The sequence below is a fragment of the Oryx dammah genome, unplaced genomic scaffold (assembly GCF_014754425.2).
Source record: "Oryx dammah isolate SB20612 unplaced genomic scaffold, SCBI_Odam_1.1 HiC_scaffold_10, whole genome shotgun sequence".
NCBI classification, from domain to species: Eukaryota; Metazoa; Chordata; class Mammalia; order Artiodactyla; family Bovidae; genus Oryx; species Oryx dammah.
This window is the reverse complement of record NW_024070194.1, coordinates 23,338,800-23,357,913: the sequence shown is the minus strand read 5'-3', so window position 1 is coordinate 23,357,913 and position 19,114 is coordinate 23,338,800. Positions and strand designations below refer to the sequence as shown.

The 19,114-nt window shown below is 44.0% G+C and overlaps 1 protein-coding gene across 1 annotated transcript in view; it reads right to left on the bottom strand.

The window, feature by feature from the left end:
• The window catches only part of PSMF1 (proteasome inhibitor subunit 1), a 40,779-nt gene extending 35,469 nt beyond the window's left edge, over nucleotides 1-5,310 (bottom strand). The window contains exon 1 of the mRNA XM_040247645.1: nucleotides 4,988-5,310. Within this exon, the coding sequence (XP_040103579.1) occupies nucleotides 4,988-5,116 (129 nt within the window). The 5' untranslated portion in view covers nucleotides 5,117-5,310. The remainder of the gene's footprint in view (nucleotides 1-4,987) is intronic.
• Nucleotides 5,311-19,114: the final 13,804 nt, after the last annotated feature.

The following is a 19,114-nucleotide window of genomic DNA, read 5'->3' as shown; positions in this document are numbered from 1 at the left end:
AATTACAGATAATCTAATCCTGTTCCCTCACTTTACAGATGAGGACATGGAGGTCGGGAGAAGTAAAACGGCCAAGGTCCAACAGCAAGTGAGAGATCTGTGGTCTCTGGACGCCAGCTCCAGTGTTTCTCCCTCACTCCTGACTGCCTTTGTGACACAGCACTGGAACCTGTTAAGAAGCTACAGTCTTGGTTGAATAATCTCCTCTCCATCTCCCTGCCAAGAATAAGGCCAGTCATCTCAAGGAATACTGTGAAATTCTAAAGACAGTGTCTCTCAAAGTTTGGAATTTTGGCCAACTGCAAAGGCATCATGAAAGTGGTGACTAAAAATGGATTCTAATGACAACTCTCCAGACTACTGTAGTGGTTTAACAAAAATTATGAACAACTTTCATACAAACACAAAATCTAGCATACGTACAAGATAAAAAAAGAATTATAAAATGGACAACTAGGTATCTACAACCAGCTGAAGACAAAGAACATGGCTTGAGTAGTGTACCCCTAATGAATCTCCCTTCTCTTCCCTTGTGGGTAGTCACTAGTCTGTATTTTTAAAAATTTCCTTACTTTTCCTTATAGTTATGTTACTATATACAAATCCTAAAAATAAGCTGTTTCAAATGTTTTTGAATTTTATCTAAATGGCATCACTCTTGTCATTTTCATTCAATGCTGTCTTGAGAGTTATCCATAACTATAGTTGATGAACAGTGCGTTCCATTGCTACACAGTTTACAGCCACATAATGCATCACTGCATGAATATGCTGCAAGTTACACTTACTTGACGGATATGTGGGGTGTTTCCAACTTATTTGTTATGCTATTAAAAATAACGCTGCTATGAACATTCTTGCACACAGAGTAGCTCACACATCTAGTAACACAGAAATGAACTTTTATAAAATATATCTAGGGGAAGAACTTTTAATTTATAAGATAAAGTCAAATTGTTTCCCAAGGTATGGATTTACACTCTCATGAGCGATGTATCAAAGTTCTTGTTTCAAGTCAGCAACATTGCTACTGTCCAAGTTAAAATATTTTTGCCAACCAAATGGATGTAAAAATGCATCACTGGGAGTTGTGATGTCCTCCCTTCTTAAAAGAAAAACAAACAAACCTGAGGACTTTCCTTTTACACACTAATGTTTGTGACACAGTTCTCAAACTATTTCTATAGAAAAACCCAAAACCTGATTTCCAGGTGGGAAAAGATTTCTTAAACAAGGTCCACAAAAGAAAAAAATGCTATCTTTGACACTGCTCATAATTTAAAGCTTCCAATCAATAACCGCTACTACTAACAAAGTGAACAGGCAGCCACAGGCTAGGATGAGCTATGTGCTGTGGCTGCAAATGAAAAAGAATGAATAGCTAGTACAAAAAGGGAATGACTGAAAAATGAACAATAAAAATCGGTAATCCACTTGAAAAACTGGCAAAAGGTAAGAGCAGCTAACTCTGTATAAAGGGCTGTTCAACTTGACTAGCATTCAGAGATACCGGGATCCACCCATCCGACTGCTGTTATCCATTTTTCTATTTTTTGCCAGGTGTTTGTGTGGGTGTAAGGAGAATAGCAACCTCTAAGTCCTGCTGGAGACTGTTGACATTCATACAACCCCCTTTGGAGAGCAACTTGGTAATATTTAGTGCCATCAGATAAGCCAATTACCCCATGACCCAAAACCTCCACTCCTAAAAGAAATTCTGTACACAGAGGCACAGGGAATATGACAAGGGCTTGTTGGGGTCACCAAAGCAGAGGCAAATTGCACAATATGCCCACAGTACAGCAGTGAGAAGAAACAACTAGATCTAATTGCAGTATTGTAGGTAAAAATAAACAACATGACAAAGAAACTTTTTTTTAAAAATGAGATTTACAGCTGGGTACCACTTATGTAAAAAGAATAATTAAAACACATGAAAAAAAAAAACCCTCTATATTATTTTCATGGATGCATATGTCTATAGCTAAACACAGAGCAAGTGGACTGGGAAGATCTGTATTCATGAGACTAGTGGGAAGGAGTAGGACCAAAGATGAAAAACAACAACAAAACACAAAGGTCTAGGAACACAAGCCTCACAGATATCAAGGACAACGGGAAGCCAAGAAGAGAGACTGTGGGCCTCTCCTCTTTGGTCGCCTCTAGGCCTCAGAAATCAAACGAGGAAAGCGGTGCCGAGTAAAATTCAAGATGTTACAACTGGCCTGGTTTCAAAACTGGCTGAATGACAAGGAAACTCACAGGCCTGAAGCAGGGAAATGAAAGTGATAGAAAACAAAAGTGAAACTTACCAGCCAACTCCACTTAAGAAAGAGAAATTATCCCTTCACCTCTAGCTGGGTAAATTTCCTGTAACATGTGTAGTGTCCTGGATTTATGGTTTACTTTGGAAGCCAAGAATTTGATAATATGACTTGTCTTTGTTGTATCAAGGGCCTCTGAATTTATATTTATACTCTCCATGTACAGCATTCAACCCACCAGAATTTCTTCTTGGAATATATATATAACTGGGCCTGCTCACTGCCCCGTAACATCTGGCTTCCAGAGCAAGAGACACTACTGGGGTCTGGCGGGGCTGATACCTCTCACTGTAGCAGAACCAGTGCTCCCCAGCTCAGTGCCTGCCCTGATATGGGAAAACAGGTGGGACTGAAAGAGACTGGCCTTGGTGATATCAAATCAAACATGGCATTCAACTGCCTTCTAGACCAGGACATCAATATCAGACCTCCCAAAGAGCTACAACTGGAAAGTAGCCAAAGTACATGGTTGTGTAGTTTAACTGGCTTAGATGAGAATAATCTAAGAGCTAAGAGGGGGCTGTGGCATTCCACTCCAGTATTCTTGCCTGGGGTATCCCATGGACAGAGGGGCCCAGCAGGCTACAGCCCATGGGGTAGCAGAGTCGGACATGACTTAACAACTAAACAACAACAAGAGGGAGCTGAGACTTGCCCAAGGTCATGGTAAGTCAGGTGCAGAGCTGGGTTTGGCATTCAGAGCTCCTGGTTGCCTGTGTTATGGCTAAAGATGCTCACCTCACAAAGTAAAGATAGCTGTCCCCTTAGGCAAAATCCTGGGGCTGGAAATATTCTTTCATGGCAGTGAGTCCATCCCAGTATCCCTGGGCTAAAATGTGTCTCAAAAAGATCATTTCAGATATTTTTCTCTTTTGTCATAATCTTTAGATTCCTACAACAAAAACTAAATCCTTGAACTCAAGCCTATGGCCATCTCTATTCCCGGGCCGCCTAAACCACCTGACAGAGCTGTACAGTTCTTAAGAGGTGTGGTGCTGACTTCAAGAGAGAAATCCAAATTCAATACTGAATTTTTGATTGAAAATGCATTGTTCTTCTAATCAAGTTTTATGTATACAATTTTCCTGAACCAGAGAATATAGAACCAAAGAGAAAAGGAGACAATTTAACTTTCTATTTAACTGTCAACATAGTAAATGATCAAGTACACAATTTTAGGACCTTCCTCTCTCTCTTATCACCGCTAGAAGGGTGGGAAGCAGGAGGCTGCTGCTTCAGACAAACATTCTCTGAACTTTGCAAACACTGCTGGTCTCAGCTGAGTCTGCTGGCTCCATGCTGGAAAACTAAAACCTCTCTTGAATAAACTAATAGGAAAGATACTCCTCCAAAAGGCTTCTACTCTGAATGAAAGTAAACACAGAAGTGAGAGGAGGACAAGCACAACCTGAGCCCCAGAAGCATTTAAGGGCAGAGAGAAGCAGAAATACACCACGCTCTAGTGCGCAACACAAACACCCATCCCCCAGGGGCACATGCTTGACCTAACAATGGGGTGGACAGATGGACAGTTGGCAATGCTTTCTAGAGCCCCATCTGGACTCTCCTGGGGCCTCCCCCGAGAGGCCTGGAGCCAGGAACTTCTGTTTTGCATGAACTCAACATGTGGCACGGTAAACAGTGTGCACCTCTGAGATTCAGTCAGGGATTTTTTTTTTAGACCAAATCATGTTCTTTCTTAAAACTTGGAAGCCTGGAGTACACGACAGGGGAAAGGTGGCGGTTAAGAGCAGGCAATGATCCACATGGATTGAGGTCTCTAGGCTGTGAAAGTGTCTCCGCTGACAGGATTTGTGCAGGAAGGGGTCCAAGTCAGTGCTCACAGGAAGCTGATGTGTACAATGACAGTGTGAGGGAGAGTCACAGGGAAGGGGCAGGGAAGATGGGAGAATGTTACAGCCAAGAAACAAGTGAGGCAGGCTGGCCCTGGCAGTTCTGGGGCTCTTTGGGGCCTGTAAGAGGCAGAGTCTCAGAACGAGCAGGAGAGGCTGCTACTGTAGGGACAGCTATGGTGAAGCAAAGTTTACTTGGCCTTCACACCCAGGATGCATGTGTGTGCATGTTGGGGAGGTGGTTGTTGGCCTGGAGCCTGAGTTCAAGACGACAACGGTGAGTGGGCAGCACGGGGCCCTGCAGTAGAGAGTGAAGGGTGTTGAGCCCTCTGCTCTTGACTGGAGCTGAGTCCAAGCGCTCCCCTATACTGGCGTCCCTCTATACGGTGCTTGGATCCAGGTGAACGCTCCAGTACAGTAGGAGGGTGGTATTGAATACAGCCCTCTCCCCACCCAGCTGCTTGTGAAGGAGTTCGGTGGGGTTCGGGTAGGTGAGGAGTGCTCAAGGGAGCTCATTACCCCCGTCTCGGTGCCAGAGGGCACAATTCCAGCCTGGGAGAACGCCAGCCGGTGCTGGAGCGCGTTTCTGACCATGGTTTTTCAAATCATGTTGTGCCAGCTAGAATGCAACAGTAGAGCACCTCCCTGAGCCGCAGACTACAGGTACCAAAGGTGTCAGGAGCCTCAGGGCCCGGACGTGCGAAGGGGGAAGGTCGGGCACTCTGGACCAGGCCTCTGGTCTTCGGATCCGGGCAGAAGACGCCTCCCGCCTCCACAATGGTCCCATGCCACCCTGGCTCCGTGGCGTACCTGGTCGCCGGCACCCAAGCCGTAGTAGCCGTGCGTGACCACCTCCCAGTGCAGGAAGCAGACAAGCGCGTCCTGCGCGCAGGTGATGGCCGGCGCAGCCGACGCGAACAGTACCTCCAAGCCAGCCATGGGCGACCCTGGCTTCTGCGGGCGGAGGAAGGGAGGAAGAAAGTGCGGTGAGCCGACAGGGCCCTCACAATACTGCTGACTCTTCTCCGCTACTCCGCAGGTTGTGGTCTAATGTCAACCTGCGCGACCAAAATGGAGATACCCAGGGGCGGGGGTGTGGCCACCGGAAGTAACTTCCAACTCCCGCGCTCCCTCACGAGAGCGCCCGGCTGGAAACAGAAGGAAGACTCTTAAAGGTTCCGCCAGGCAGAACATGGGCAGGGCAGGACCCCTGCGAGCCAGGTCCTTCAAAGCCAGGATCTCCATCTTCTCTGTAGGTGGTAGGTGTGCTATACGTAGGTGGTAGCATCGTTGAAGAGAGGCTACCTTTGTTTTGAGTCACAGACTTCTGCAAAATAGGGTGGGCGTATGCTGGTAGGAGAAGAGATTACGAAATAAGATTAAAACATATTCGTAGAAATAGTCGGCACTTAATGCAGTGCTTGCTCCATGGAACGTTATTGTAAATGTTTTACTTGTATTAATTTATTTAATCCTCAAGACTTAACCCTATAAAGTTGGTATTTGATAGCTCCATTTTGCAAATGGGTAAACAGACACATGGGGCTTCCCAGCTGGCTCAGTGGTAAAGAATCTGCCTACCAAGCAAGAGAGGCGGGTTCTATCCCTCGGCCCGGAATACTCCCTGGAGAAGGAAATGGTAACCCACTATAGTATTCTTGCCTGGGAAATCCCATGGACACAGGTGTCTGGTAGGCTACAGTACATGGGTTCGCAAAAGAGTAGAACACGATTTAGGGACTGCACAACAGCAACAAAGACACACAGAAGAGTGTATTTGACCAAGATGAGTGAACAGTAGAGATGGTACTGCAATCTAGCAGTCTGGCTCATTGGATAACATTTATTAAATGTTTATTGTGTGCTGGATCCTGGGTGAAAAACTTCATATCACTCTATCAAATGTTTTATGAAATATGTTCCATTATCATTCCCATTTTGCAAATTTAGCTCAGATGGAAAAGAATCTGCCTGCAATGCGGGAGGTGTGGGTTCCATCCCTGGGTTAGGAAAGTCCCCTGGAGAAAGAAATGGCAACCCACTCCAGTGTTCCTGCCTGAAAAATCCCATGGACAGAGGAGCCTGGCGAGCTACAGTCCACGGGGGTCTCAAAGAGTTGGACACAACTGAGAGACTAACACTTTCATTTTTCACTTGGAGAATGGAAGCTGCTTCCCCCAAGAAGACACAACAGCTGACTGCAGAGCTGATCTACTTCCAAATGTCAGTCATTTATTTGACTGTCTTCTTCCTGATTTGTACCACTTACTGTTTTTACTCAGACAAATTTAGTTTTCTGGTCCCAGTCACCACCCTCCTGCAAGCCACCATCATCCCCCACTTGAATGTCTGCACCAACCACTAAATTGCCTTACTCCATCTCTGACTCCTGAAAGTCTGTTCTGCACTAGAGAACAGACTCTGCAACTAGAGATCCTGTTAGAATACACAACAGATCACATCTCTCCTCTGCTTGAAACCTCCTGGGATTCCCATCACACTCAAAAGAAAAGTAAGTCCTTCCCCTTGTTCTGCAGGAACCATCATCTGATCTGCGTTCCCCACCCTCACCTCTCTCTCAGACATTAACTCCTTCAACTCCCCTGTCATCCTCTGCACTCCTGACTGTAGTAACCTTGACTTCCCTCACCTTTCACACCCACATCTGATCTGACTTTACCCTCAGATTGTATTCTGAATCTAATCCTTTCCTCCCACCTCCACTGCCTCCCCCTGGACTGCTCTTTCCACAAATAGCTACATGGTTTATGCCTTCATTTTAGGTGATTCCTTCCCTCACCTCCTCTCAGCCTCAGCAGAGGGCTTCCCTGACATCCCATCTAAATAACATCCTATCTTAACCCCTTTATTGTTCAGTCACTCAATCATATCTGACTCTGCGCCAGGCTTCCCTGTCCATCACCATCTCTTGGAGCTTGCTGAAACTCATGTCCATTAAGTTGGTGATGCCATCCAACCATCTCGTCCTCTGTTGTCCCTTTCTCCTCCTGCCTTCTATCTTTTCCAGCATCAAAGTCTTTTCCAATGAGTCATCTTCATATCAGGTGGCCAAAATACTGGAGCTTTAGCTTCAGCATCGGTTCTTCCAATGAATATTCAGGGTTGATTTCCTTTAGAATTGACTGGTTTGATCTCCTTGCAGTCCAAGGGACACTTAAGTCTTCTTCAATACCACAGTTGGAAAGCATCAATTGTTTGGCATTCAGCCATCTTTATGGTCCAACTCTCACATCCATTCATGACTACCGGAAAAACCATAGCTTTGACTATACAGACCTTTGTCAGCAAAGTAATGTCTCTGCTTTTTAATATGCTGTCTAGTTTTGTCATAGCTTTATCTTAATCCCTTACCTTGCTGTCTTTCCTGCAAAGCATTAATCATAACCTGACACTATGCTAAATATTTATTTCCTTAATAATTTGACAACTGTCTTACCACTAAACTGTGACAAGGGAGAAGGGTCCACGTCTGTCTAGGGCACAGGTGTACTTTAATGCTTCCCTGGTTCAATATATACTTATTGTAATGAATGAATGAATGAATGGTGAATGAATGAAATATTGGCCTGGGCTCAGCCCAGTGGGGCTAATTTCACCCTTTTGAAATCCACTACCCATTTTGTTAGTTAGCCCAGTACTTCTCCAAATTTTGTGTTCTTGGGGTTCCCCTGGGATGCCCAGGTTCTTGAATCCCATTTGCAGAGATTCTGGTTGAGCATGTTTGGGTCAGAGAGCAGGTAGGTCAAACACACATTGGGTGGTGCTAAAATCACTGCAGATGGTGATTGCAGCCGTGAAATTAAAAGATGCTTACTCCTTGGAAGGAAAGTTATGACCAACCTAGATAGCATGTTGAAAAGCAGAGACATTACTTTGCCAACAAAGGTCCATCTAGTCAAGGGTATGGTTTTTCCAGTAGTCATGTATGGATGTGAGAGTTGGACTGTGAAGAAAGCTGAGCACTGAAGAATTGATGCTTTTGAACTGTGGTGTTGGAGAAGACTCTTGAGAGTCCCTTGGACTGCAAGGAGATCCAACCAGTCCATTCTGAAGGAGATCAGCCCTGGGATTTCTTTGGAAGGAATGATGCTAAAGCTGAAACTCCAGTACTTTGGCCACCTCATTCAAAGAGTTGACTCATTGGAAAAGACTGATGCTGGGAGGAATTGGGGGCAGGAGGAGAAGGGGATGACAGAGGATGAGATGGCTGGATGGCATCAGCAACTCGATGGACGTGAGTTTGAGTGAACTCCGGGAGTTGGTGATGGACAGGGAGGCCTGGCGTGCTGCGCTTCATGGGGTCACAAAGAGTCGGACACAACTGAGCGACTGAGCTGAACTGAACTGAAAGCTGATGACCACGGAACTCCTGACGTGTATTGGCGGTGCTGCCAGTGACGTAAGCTACTTGCCCTCTGCACTGAGAAATTTTGCACTTGCAAGCTTCCTACTTTTGCTTACTGTATCCCTTCTGCAGTGTCCTTCCCCATTATTGAAAATTCTCACCTATTCATTCATTCACTGATTCACAAAACCTCCATAGGCTGGATCACCATGAATAGTGATGCAAGCTGTGCACTGCACAAAAGTAGCAGCCCCGTTCCTAAGTGTCTACTATGAGTCAGGCCCAGATAACCAAGCCTTAATTCCTGCCTTTATGGAGCTCACTGTCTAGTGGTTAAAAAAATGACAGAGATAATCCAGTGTGAAAACTACCATGAGAGGGACACTTGGAGGACCGTACCAAGCAGCTGGTACTGTGTGATTGGCGGGTCACTGTTGCATGAGTAAGACCTTCCCCCATCTCCTCTGCTCACAGTCAGTTACTCTCTGTTAGTGCAGGTAGCCTCAGTGGGGTGCCAAAGGGTGGGCATGGACAATGAGATCTATTATGTTCAGTGGGGAAGAGAATTTTATCACTGAAGTTGGTTAGAGTGACCGGTTCATGGTGATAAGAAAAGTAGACTGCTTGTTGGTCCATTATATTACTGCTTTCAAGTGTTTTAAAGGCAAAGTCCCCACCACCTCCACCATTGCCTGAACCTGGGCAGGTGGCTCCCCTTGGTTTGGCCATTGCTTTGCATACAATTGGTTACAGCTCACAGAAGTTTGTTTCCTTGTGAGACATCATCCCTGTTAGCTTGGGTTCCCGCCGAAGCCAGCCTGAGGTGAGGATTTGAGTGGTTTATTGGGGAGCTGATTCCAGGAAATAGCAGTTAAGGAGTAGAGAAGTGAGACAGGGAATGGAAGGGAGCCAATGTATGTTATATGCTCATGCCAGGATGCTACCTGTGGGCACCTGAAGCTCAGTCCTGCCAGGCAACTCTGGGAAGCAGTGTAGGACATGTCTCAGAGTTGTTTCAGTTGAAGGCGAGGCAAGCGGGGTGTTTGGTTCACTCACTCCGGTCTGCCACAGTTCAAGGTCTGTGGGCCAGCAGCCAGCATGGAGTAGGCGCTAGCATCTGGACATCGAAAGAATGACGTGAGCTCTGTCTCTTGCACTAGGCTCGGGATCCCTTGAGACCAGAATTGTCTTCCATTCACACTGGATCCTGGGGTCCTCCAGGGTCCTCCGTGAATGGGAGCAAATGGGGGAATCCTCTGGGGCTGAAGGTTGTCTGTGCCATGCCCCCAGTCCATCTAGCATTCTGTGGACTTACTGCCATCAACAAGAGTCTCAGCTGTCTCTGTGAAGCTTGTGAGTGGCTGAGGAGGAAGGCTGGTAGAAGGTGCCTCCCTGGCTGGGCCCCTGCTGCCTGGGCTGTTCAGAGTCCATGCCAGAGATCAGGACCCAGGATGATGGAAGAACATGGCAAGTTGATGCACCCACCAGTTCTTAGTTGCCAAGTGACAGCAATGTGCATATTCCAAGTTCCTTGGAAACTATCTCCCTGGAAACTGTGAAAAAGTGAGCTGAGAAGCAGGATCCAGATGAACAGTGAGGTGGAATCATTCACCACTGGAATCTTGCCCCTTTAGCCTAACAGTAGTCCAACCACTACCCCTCCTCCAGGAAGCCCTCCATGATTGATACTATTCAGTGGTATCTGAACTTCCCATTTGCCTTGTCAATGGGGTGCCCAGCATATTTGACACCCAGAGGCAATAATTTTTTAAGAATATATGTATTATATAATTTTAATATAACTTTGTTAGTGTTTTGAAACTTTTTTATTGTGGTAAAATATATATAACAAAATTTAGTTATCTTAATGATTTAGAAGTATATGGTTCAGTGGTATTAAATACATACATACGATTGTGCAATCACCAACATTCATCTTCAGAACTCATTTCATTTTGCAAAACTTAAAACTTTGTACCCATTAAACATGAACTCCCCATCTTCCCCTCTTGCCAGTCTCTGGCAATCACCATTCTACTTGCTGTCTCAAAGGATTTGACTACTCTACATACCTCATTTAAGTGGAATCATATAGTATTGTCTTTTTGTAACTGGCTTATTTCACAGCTAAATATCTTCAAGATTGATCCATATTATAACATGTGTCAGAATTTCCTTCCTTTTAAAGGCAGAATAAAATTCCATATGTATATATATATGTATATATCTATTAATATGTCACATATATGGGATTCCAGGTTACTTAGTGGTAAAGAATCTGCCTGCCAAGTAGGTGATGCTAATTCAATCCCTGGGTTGGGAAAATCCCTTGGAGAAATAAATGGCAACCTGCTCTAGTATTCTTGCCTGGAAAATCCCGTGGACAGAGGAGCCTGGCAGCCTACAGTCTGTGAGTTTGCAGAGTCAGACACAACTTAGCAACTAAACAACAACAAATGACAGATATATATCTATATATCTGTTTACATATCTATCTATCTATACAATGGAATGTCTATATCTATTACATTTTGCTTATCTACTCCTCTGTTGGTAGACAATTGGGTTGCTTCCACCTTTTGGCTATTATGAACCATATTTCTATGAACATGTGTGTACAATTATTTCTTCAAGACCTTGATTTCAGTTGTTTTGAATATATACCCAGAAGTAGAATTCTTGAACCAATGGTAATTTTATTTCTAATTTTATGAGGAATCACCATACTGTTTTCCACCGGGGCTGTAACATTTTACATTCCCACCAACAGTACACAACGGTTTACATTTCTCCACACTTTCGCCAACATTTGTTATTTTCTGTTTTGTTTTTGATAGTGTCCATGCTAATGGGTATGAACTGATATATCTTTATGGTTTTGATTTGCCTTTCCTTGGATGTGAGAGTTGGACTGTGAAGAAGGCTGAGCGCCGAAGAATTGATGATTTTGAACTGTGATGTTGGAGAAGACTCTTGAGAGTCCCTTGGACTGCAAGGAGATCCAACCAGTCCATTCTAAAGGAGATCAGCCCTGGGATTTCTTTGGAAGGAATGATGCTAAAGCTGAAACTCCAGTACTTTGGCCACCTCATGCGAAGAGTTGACTCATTGGAAAAGACTTTGATGCTGGGAGGGATTGGGGGCAGGAGGAGAAGGGAATAACAGAGGATGAGATGGCTGGATGACATCACTGACTCGATGGACGTGAGTCTGAGTGAACTCTGGGAGTTGGTGATGGACAGGGAGGCCTGGTGTGCTGCGATTCATGGGGTGGCAAAGAGTCGGAGGCGACTGAGCGACTGAACTGAACTGAATGATTAGCGATGTTGAGCATCAATTCATGTGCTTATAGGCCATTTGTATATCTTCTTTGAAGAACTGTCTGTGCAAGTCCTTTGCCCATTTTTGAATTAGATTGTTTTGGGATAGACTTTATTGTTTAGAGCAGTTTCAGATTCATGTCAGAAATTGAAAGGAAGTTATAGAAATTTCCTATATATGCTCTCCCTCAACACATGCACAGCCCCTCCCTTTATCAATATCCCCCAAAGAATGGTACATTTTTTACAGTTTGTGAACTTACATTGACACATCATTATCACCACAGTTCTTAGTTTACATCAGGGTTCATTCTTGGTGTTGTACATTCTGTAGGTTTGAACAAACAAATAATGACATGTTTCTGCCATCATGGATTCGTACAGAGTAATTTCACTGCCTTAAAAATCCTTTTCCCTCCACCTATTTATCCCTCCCTCCTTCTTAATCCTTGGTAACCACTATTCTTTTTACTTCTTCATAGTTTGCCTTTTCCAAACTGTTACACATACAGTATGTAGTCTTTTCAGACTGGCTTCTTTCACTTAGTAAAACACATTTACAGTTCTTCCATGTATTTTCACGGCTTGAGAGCTTGGTGGTTTTTTTGGGGTTTTTTTGGTTCATTTTTTTGTTTGTCTGTTCTTAGCATTGCATTACATCCCACTCCTAGAGGGTTAAATGGCAACCCACTCCAGTATTCTTGCCAGGAAAATCCTATGGACAGAGGAGCCTGGTGGGCAAAGTCTGTAGGGTTGCAAAGAGTCAGATGTGACTGAGCAACTGAGCACACACATAACATTCCACTATCCGGATGCGCCTGTTTACCCATTCACTTACTGAAGGACATCTTGGTTGTTTCCAAGTTTAAGCAAATGTAAGTAAAGCTGCTATCAATATACATGTGCAGGCATTTGTGTGACCATAAGTTTTCAACTTCTTTGGGTAAATACCATGGACCATAATTCCTGGATTGCATGGTAAGAGTATGTTCAGTTTTGTAAGAAGCTGCCAAACTGTCTTCCAAAATACCTGTACCATTTTGCATCTCCACCAGCAATGAGTTCATGTTGTTTCATATTCTCACCAGCATTTATGTTGTCAGTGTTAGGAATTTTGGCCATTCTAATAGGTGTGTAGTAATAGCTCATTGTTTTCATTTGCATTTCCCTGATCACGTATGATGTGTAGTATGCTTTCCATATGCTAATTTGCCACTTGTATATCTTCTGTAATGAGGTATCTGTTCAGGTCTTTGGCCCAATTTTTAATTACGTTGGTTGTTTTCTTATTGTTGAACAACTCATTGTTAAGAGTTCTGTTTATTTTGGATTAAAGTCCTTTATCAGGTAGGACTTTTGCAAATTTTTTCCCAGTTTATGGCTTGTCATTTTATTCTCTTGACTGTGTTTAGCAGAGCAGACTTCTAAAATTTTAATGAAGTTCAGCTTATTGGTTCTTTCTTTCATGAATTGTGCCTTTGGTGTTGTATCTAAAAAGTCATCACCAGACCCTGGGTTGTCTACATAACATCTCCTACATTGTCTTCTAGAAGTTTTATAGTTTTGCATTTTACATTTAGGTCTGTGATTCCTTTTGAGTTAATTTTTGTGAAAGATGTAAGGCCTGTGTCCAGATTCTTTTGTTTGTTTGCATGTGCATGTCTAAGTGGTCCAGCACTGTTTGTTAAAAAGACTGTCATTCTTCCATTATATCACCTTTACTTCTTTGTGAAAGATCAGCTGACTGTATCTATTTGGATTCATTTCTAGGCTCCCTGCTATGTTCCATTGATCTCTTTGTCAGTTCTTTCACCAGTACCACACTGTCCTGATTACTATAGCTTTATAGTAAGTCTTGAAGTCAGGTAATTGATCTCCTTCAATATAGTGTTGACTATTCTGGATTTTTTGCCTCTCTACGTAAACTTTGGAATAAGTTGATATCCACAAAATAACTTGTGGTTTTGATTGGTACTGCATTGAATCCATAGATCAAGTTTGAAAGACATCTTAATATTATTGAGTCTTCCTAATCTGTGAATATGGAATATCTTGCTATTTAGTTCTTTGATTTCTTTCATCAGAGTTGTTTGTAGTTTCCCTCACATAGATCTTCGAATTGAGATTTTGTGTCTGTGGTGTGTGTGTGTGTGTGTGTCTAGTAGAGTTTTAAAAGTTCTTTATGTATTCTGAGTATTAATCCCTTATCAGATATATAATTTGCAAATATTTTTCTCTCATTGTGTGGATTGCTTTTTACTCTGTTGATCGAGTTTTAGGATGTACAAAAGTTTTAAATTTTCATCAAGCCCAATTTGTTTATTTATTTATATTTTTGCCTGTGCTTTTGGTATCAGATCCAGGAAATCACTGCCAAATTTAATATCATGTAGCTTTTACCCTGTTTTATTCTAAGAGTTTTATAGTTTTAGATCTCACATTTAGGGCTTTGGTCCATTTTGAGTTAAGTTTGGTGTTTGGTGTGAGATAGGGATTCATCTTCATTCTTCTGCATATGGGTATCCAATTTTCCTAGCACCATCATTTGTTGTAAAGAGTGTCCTTTCCCTGTGAATGGTCTTGGCACCCTTGTCAAAAATCATTTAACTATATATGCAAGGGTTACTTTCTGGGCTCTTATTTCTGTTCCATTGGTCTATGTGTCTGTCCTTTATACCAGTACTACACTCTTTTGATTACTGTGGTAGCTTTGTAGTAATTTTTGAAATCAGAAGTGTGAGTTCTGCAGTGAAGCATTAAAGTAATAATCACTTGAGATAACCAGTAAAAATTACTTTCCTGATTCGTTCTTTTTTTCATGAAAGTATAACTTGTATCTAACAGGTCTTCTCTGATAGCTCAGTGGGAAAGAATCTACCTGCAGTGCAAGAGATGTGGGTTTAATCCCTGGGTTGGGAAGATCCCCTGGAGAAGAAAATGGCCTCCCACTCCAGTATTTTTGCCTGGAAAATGCCATGGACAGAGGAACCTTGTGGCTACAGTCAACGGGGTTGCAAAACAGTGGGACACAACTTAGCAACTAAACAACAACAACAAAACTTACCATAGTACAAATCCTTCTTTGTAGTGTATAGTTCTATGTTTGACAAATGTATACAATCCTATAACCACCACATGGTCTAGATATTTTTAGAAAGCAGAGATTAAAAAAAAAACTTTATGGAAGTATAATTTGCATACAATAAATTACCGATTCAATTGTACACTTCAATAGGTTTTGAAAAATGTATAAACCAGTGTAACCACCATGATAGTCAAGATATAGCGCATTCGTGTTACTCCAAAAAGTTTGCTCATGCCCCTCTGCAATTGATCTCTCCAACCTCTTGCTCATTTGACTACTGATCTGTTTTCTATCTCTACAGATTAATTTGGGCTCTCTTAAAATTTCATCGAAAAGAAGGTCAGTTAGGGGTCCTGGGAAGCAGATCTCAGGATGGAGTTAGCAGTGCTAGAGATTTATTGCAGAGAAGGCTTATGAAAGAGAAAGGGGAGCAAAAGCAGGAGTAGCTGAGAAGGATTTTCATTCCATGATGCAGGTCTGACACCTGTGAAAGAAGAGGGGGAAGAAATGAAAATTGTGCAGGAGGAGCCTCAGGTTTGGGTGCAGTTCTGAGTAAATCTCAGCCGGCTCAGAACACAGATTCCCGCAGAGTCCCACATGGGGCAGAAGCAGTCAAGCACCCCTTTGCACTCCCTCAGCGACCTGTCACTGGGAGAACTGCCATGAAGAGCGTGGCCTCAGCATTATCCCAAAGGAGCTACAGCTATGGGCTGTTGGAGAACTTCACTCTTCACAGGTGATTGGCAATTTCTTTCTTGAAGAGAGACTGGCACCCTTCCATGGCTGACGCATAAAACATACACTCTTTTTTGCCTGGTTTTTAATCTGTCATCCTAGTGTCTGAGGTTCATCTGTGTGTGTCAGTTCCTTCCTTTTTATTTCTGAATAATATTCTGTTCTATGGCTGTATCACAGTTTATCTTACTGATGGACATTTGGGTTATTTCCAGTTCAGGGTAATTGTGAATAATGCTGCTATTAACGTTCATGTACTTGGGGAAACTCCAGGAGACAGTAAGGGACAGGAAGGCCTGGTGCTCTGCAGTCCATGGGGTCAGAAAGAGTCAGACACAGCTTAGTGACTGAACAGCAACAACAACACAGGTCTTTGGTGTGGACGTATGTTTTCATTAGTCTTGGGTACATTGCTAGAGTGGGATTGCTGGGTCATATGGTAGTAGTGTATGTTATAAGAAACTGCCAAGGTAGCTGTGCTATAGTTGACTCCAAGGACCATGAATGAGAGCCCTAGTTACTTCACATCCAGCTGGAATGGATCTGATATGAAAAACTGGGGGCTTACAAAGCCATTGGGTGCATTGAAATGTAAAGATCAGGCTGGAGGTAGCTTTCAAAGAGTCTGGAAGTGGCAGAAACCGCAGGAAACCACTAGCGGTGATCGCAGCTGCCTCCTGTCCTGAGGCTGTGTTCAGAGAAAAGCCTGCAGAGGTATCTGCAAAATCGAATCCTAAAACTCTTGATTCTGCTGCTGCTGTTGGAGAAGCAGTAACGTACCTTTGCTGCCTCTCATTGTCTGAAGCTAACCTGGAACTCTGATGGCAAGTCAGCACAGAATTTTTGTGTATGCATGTGTGTGTGTGAGTGTGTGTAGAACAGGAATGGTACTGAGGCTTTAACAGATAAATTGGCCAATGAGTATTATCTCATTTAATTCTCATAGCTCTTTAAGGTAGAAACTATTATGATCTTCATTTTTAAAAAGAAAAGTAAGGCTAAGCAGGTCTTCCCTCGTGGTTCAGTGGGTAAAGAATCCACCTGCAATGCAGTAGATGCAGGAGGTGCACACGTTCTGTCCCCAGGTTGGGAAGATCCCCTGGAGGAGGGCATGGCAACCCACTCCAGTATTCTTGCCTGGAGAATCCCATGGACAGAGGAGCCTGGCGGGCTACAGTCCGTAGAGTTGCAAAGAGTCAGACACGACTGAAGCAATTGAACACACACGCACAAGGCACAGCAAGTTTGTACAGTTGCTTCTAAGTGTGGACACAGTCAGGATTTGCACCAAAGGTATGTCTGGATGCTACACCAGCACATGACTGTGCCTGCGGATAGTGTCACAAGGGCTTGCAAGCAAGTTTGTGTTCCAAGGTCTACGCAGTAAAGTGTGAGAAAACTGTGACCAAGTTTTTCAGGCCTCAGCTGAAGGCAGGAAAGGCTGAGAATAGGGGAAAGGGGTTCAAACTGGGAGCAGAGAAATGGCCTAAGCCCTCCAACCAAGGGACACATGGAGGGTCCATGCACAGACAAAGGAAGCCACAAGGGGGCGCCTGGGCCTACCCAAAAGTCCACCAAAGACAGCCATGCAGAGTAAGGTATACATCTTCATCCTGATTTTTTCTTCTTGGAGGTTCAGGGAGCCCTAGATCAGAGACACCAAAGCAGGCTTTGTCTACAGTGTAGTCAGAGTTTTCTTGTATGGAAATACCTGCTTTTAGCTGAGGGCATTGCTGAACTCAGAAAGACATAGTCCTCAGGGACCCAAGTCCTGGGGGCACAGAGAATCTGCTCTGCTGTTTCTGAAGCCATTCCCCACTTCTCTTAGCAGACATCTTCACATTCATCTTTTCATAGATTTGGTCCTGATCCTTCCCCCTACTCACTACCCAACCATGTCCAGCTCCATCCCCAGAGTCCCATCAGGTACTTGCCCCACCTTGGTCAGGCAGGTGGGGATGGGTGACCAGACTCACCCTGAAAGGCCAAAGCTTTTCTTGATATTTCTGTAGCTAGAACATCAGTTTTGGGAGCACAGGGATTTGTGTCTGTTTGATTCACTGCTGTATGTCTACCTCTTAGAACGTTACCTTGCATACGTAGTAGGTGTCCTGCTTGTTGAATTGAATGAATTAATGAGTGCATAGAGTAAGGGAAAGTGTCCAGGTCTTGGAGTCAGGCAACTTGGTTTATATCTCAACCTCACTGCTCACTCTGTGCAATTTTGGGCAAATGACTTCTCAAATTGTCAGATAGTGGCTACAATGGTCTCTCCCCAAGGGTTGTTGGGAGGATTCCTGGAGATGATGTCACCAAAGCGCCCCCCACAGTGGCACGTGGCAGGGGTTCCTAAGTGATGGCTCATTATTTGAGATAATGAGGCCTTGGGAAATAGCACTGTTTACTGAGGACTTACCATGTGTCTGGCACTTGGCTTACATTATCTAATTATCTTAACTATTTCATGAGAGGTTAACTAGCTGAGAGAGAGGTTAAATAACTTGCCCAGGTCACACACTGGTTGAGAAGAAAACCTTGGGCTTGAGTCTAGGTCTCGGAGACCTAGTATGAAGCCTGCAGCATGCAAAGTTGGACTTCCTGGGTTCCAGTCCAGGCTCAAGCACTTGCAAACTGTTTGACCATGGGTGGTCTTCTCAGTGGGGAGATTAGGAAGGGACAGAGTGGGCCACCACATAGGCCCGGGCTGTTCTTCAGGATCTGGAGGGGCCACAGTCACAGCCAGCTGTAGTGCTGCAGCCCCATTCCCTAGAGTGACCTGCCACAGGCTCTGGGAGCTGCCCTGTTTGCACAGCACCGCCTGGCCCCTGTCACGTGCGCCAGAACATTTCCAAATATATCTCCTGGACTCTACCTGGAGCTGGATTCACAGTCTAGTCAAGGAGGCAGGACACAGAAACAGCTCTAGAAGGAGAAATTGTTGGCCTTAGCCATGTGAAGTGAAAAGTGGAAGTGTTAGTCACTCAGGCATGTCCGACTCTTTGTGACCCCATGGGCTATAGCCCGCCAGGCTCCTCTGTGCATAAGATTCTCCAGGCGAGAATACTGGAGTGGATTGCCATTCCCTTCTCCAGGGGATCTTTCCAACCCAGGGATCAAACCTGGGTCTCCTGCATTACAGGTAAATTCTCTACCCTCTCAGCCACCAGGGAAGCCCCTGACTGTGTAACCTTGGCCAAGTTGCTTTGCCTGTCTGAGCCCTAATTTCCTCATTCATAAACTGCAGAGTGACAAGTAGCATCCTGTATGACGATTATCTAGAAAATACACTTGATTATCTTGAAAATACACTTGAACTGTGGTGTTGGAGAAGACTCTTCAGAGTTCCTTGGACAGAAAGGAGATCAAACCAGTCAATCGTAACAGAAATCAACCCTGAATATTCATTGGAAGGACTAGTGAAGCTGAAGCTC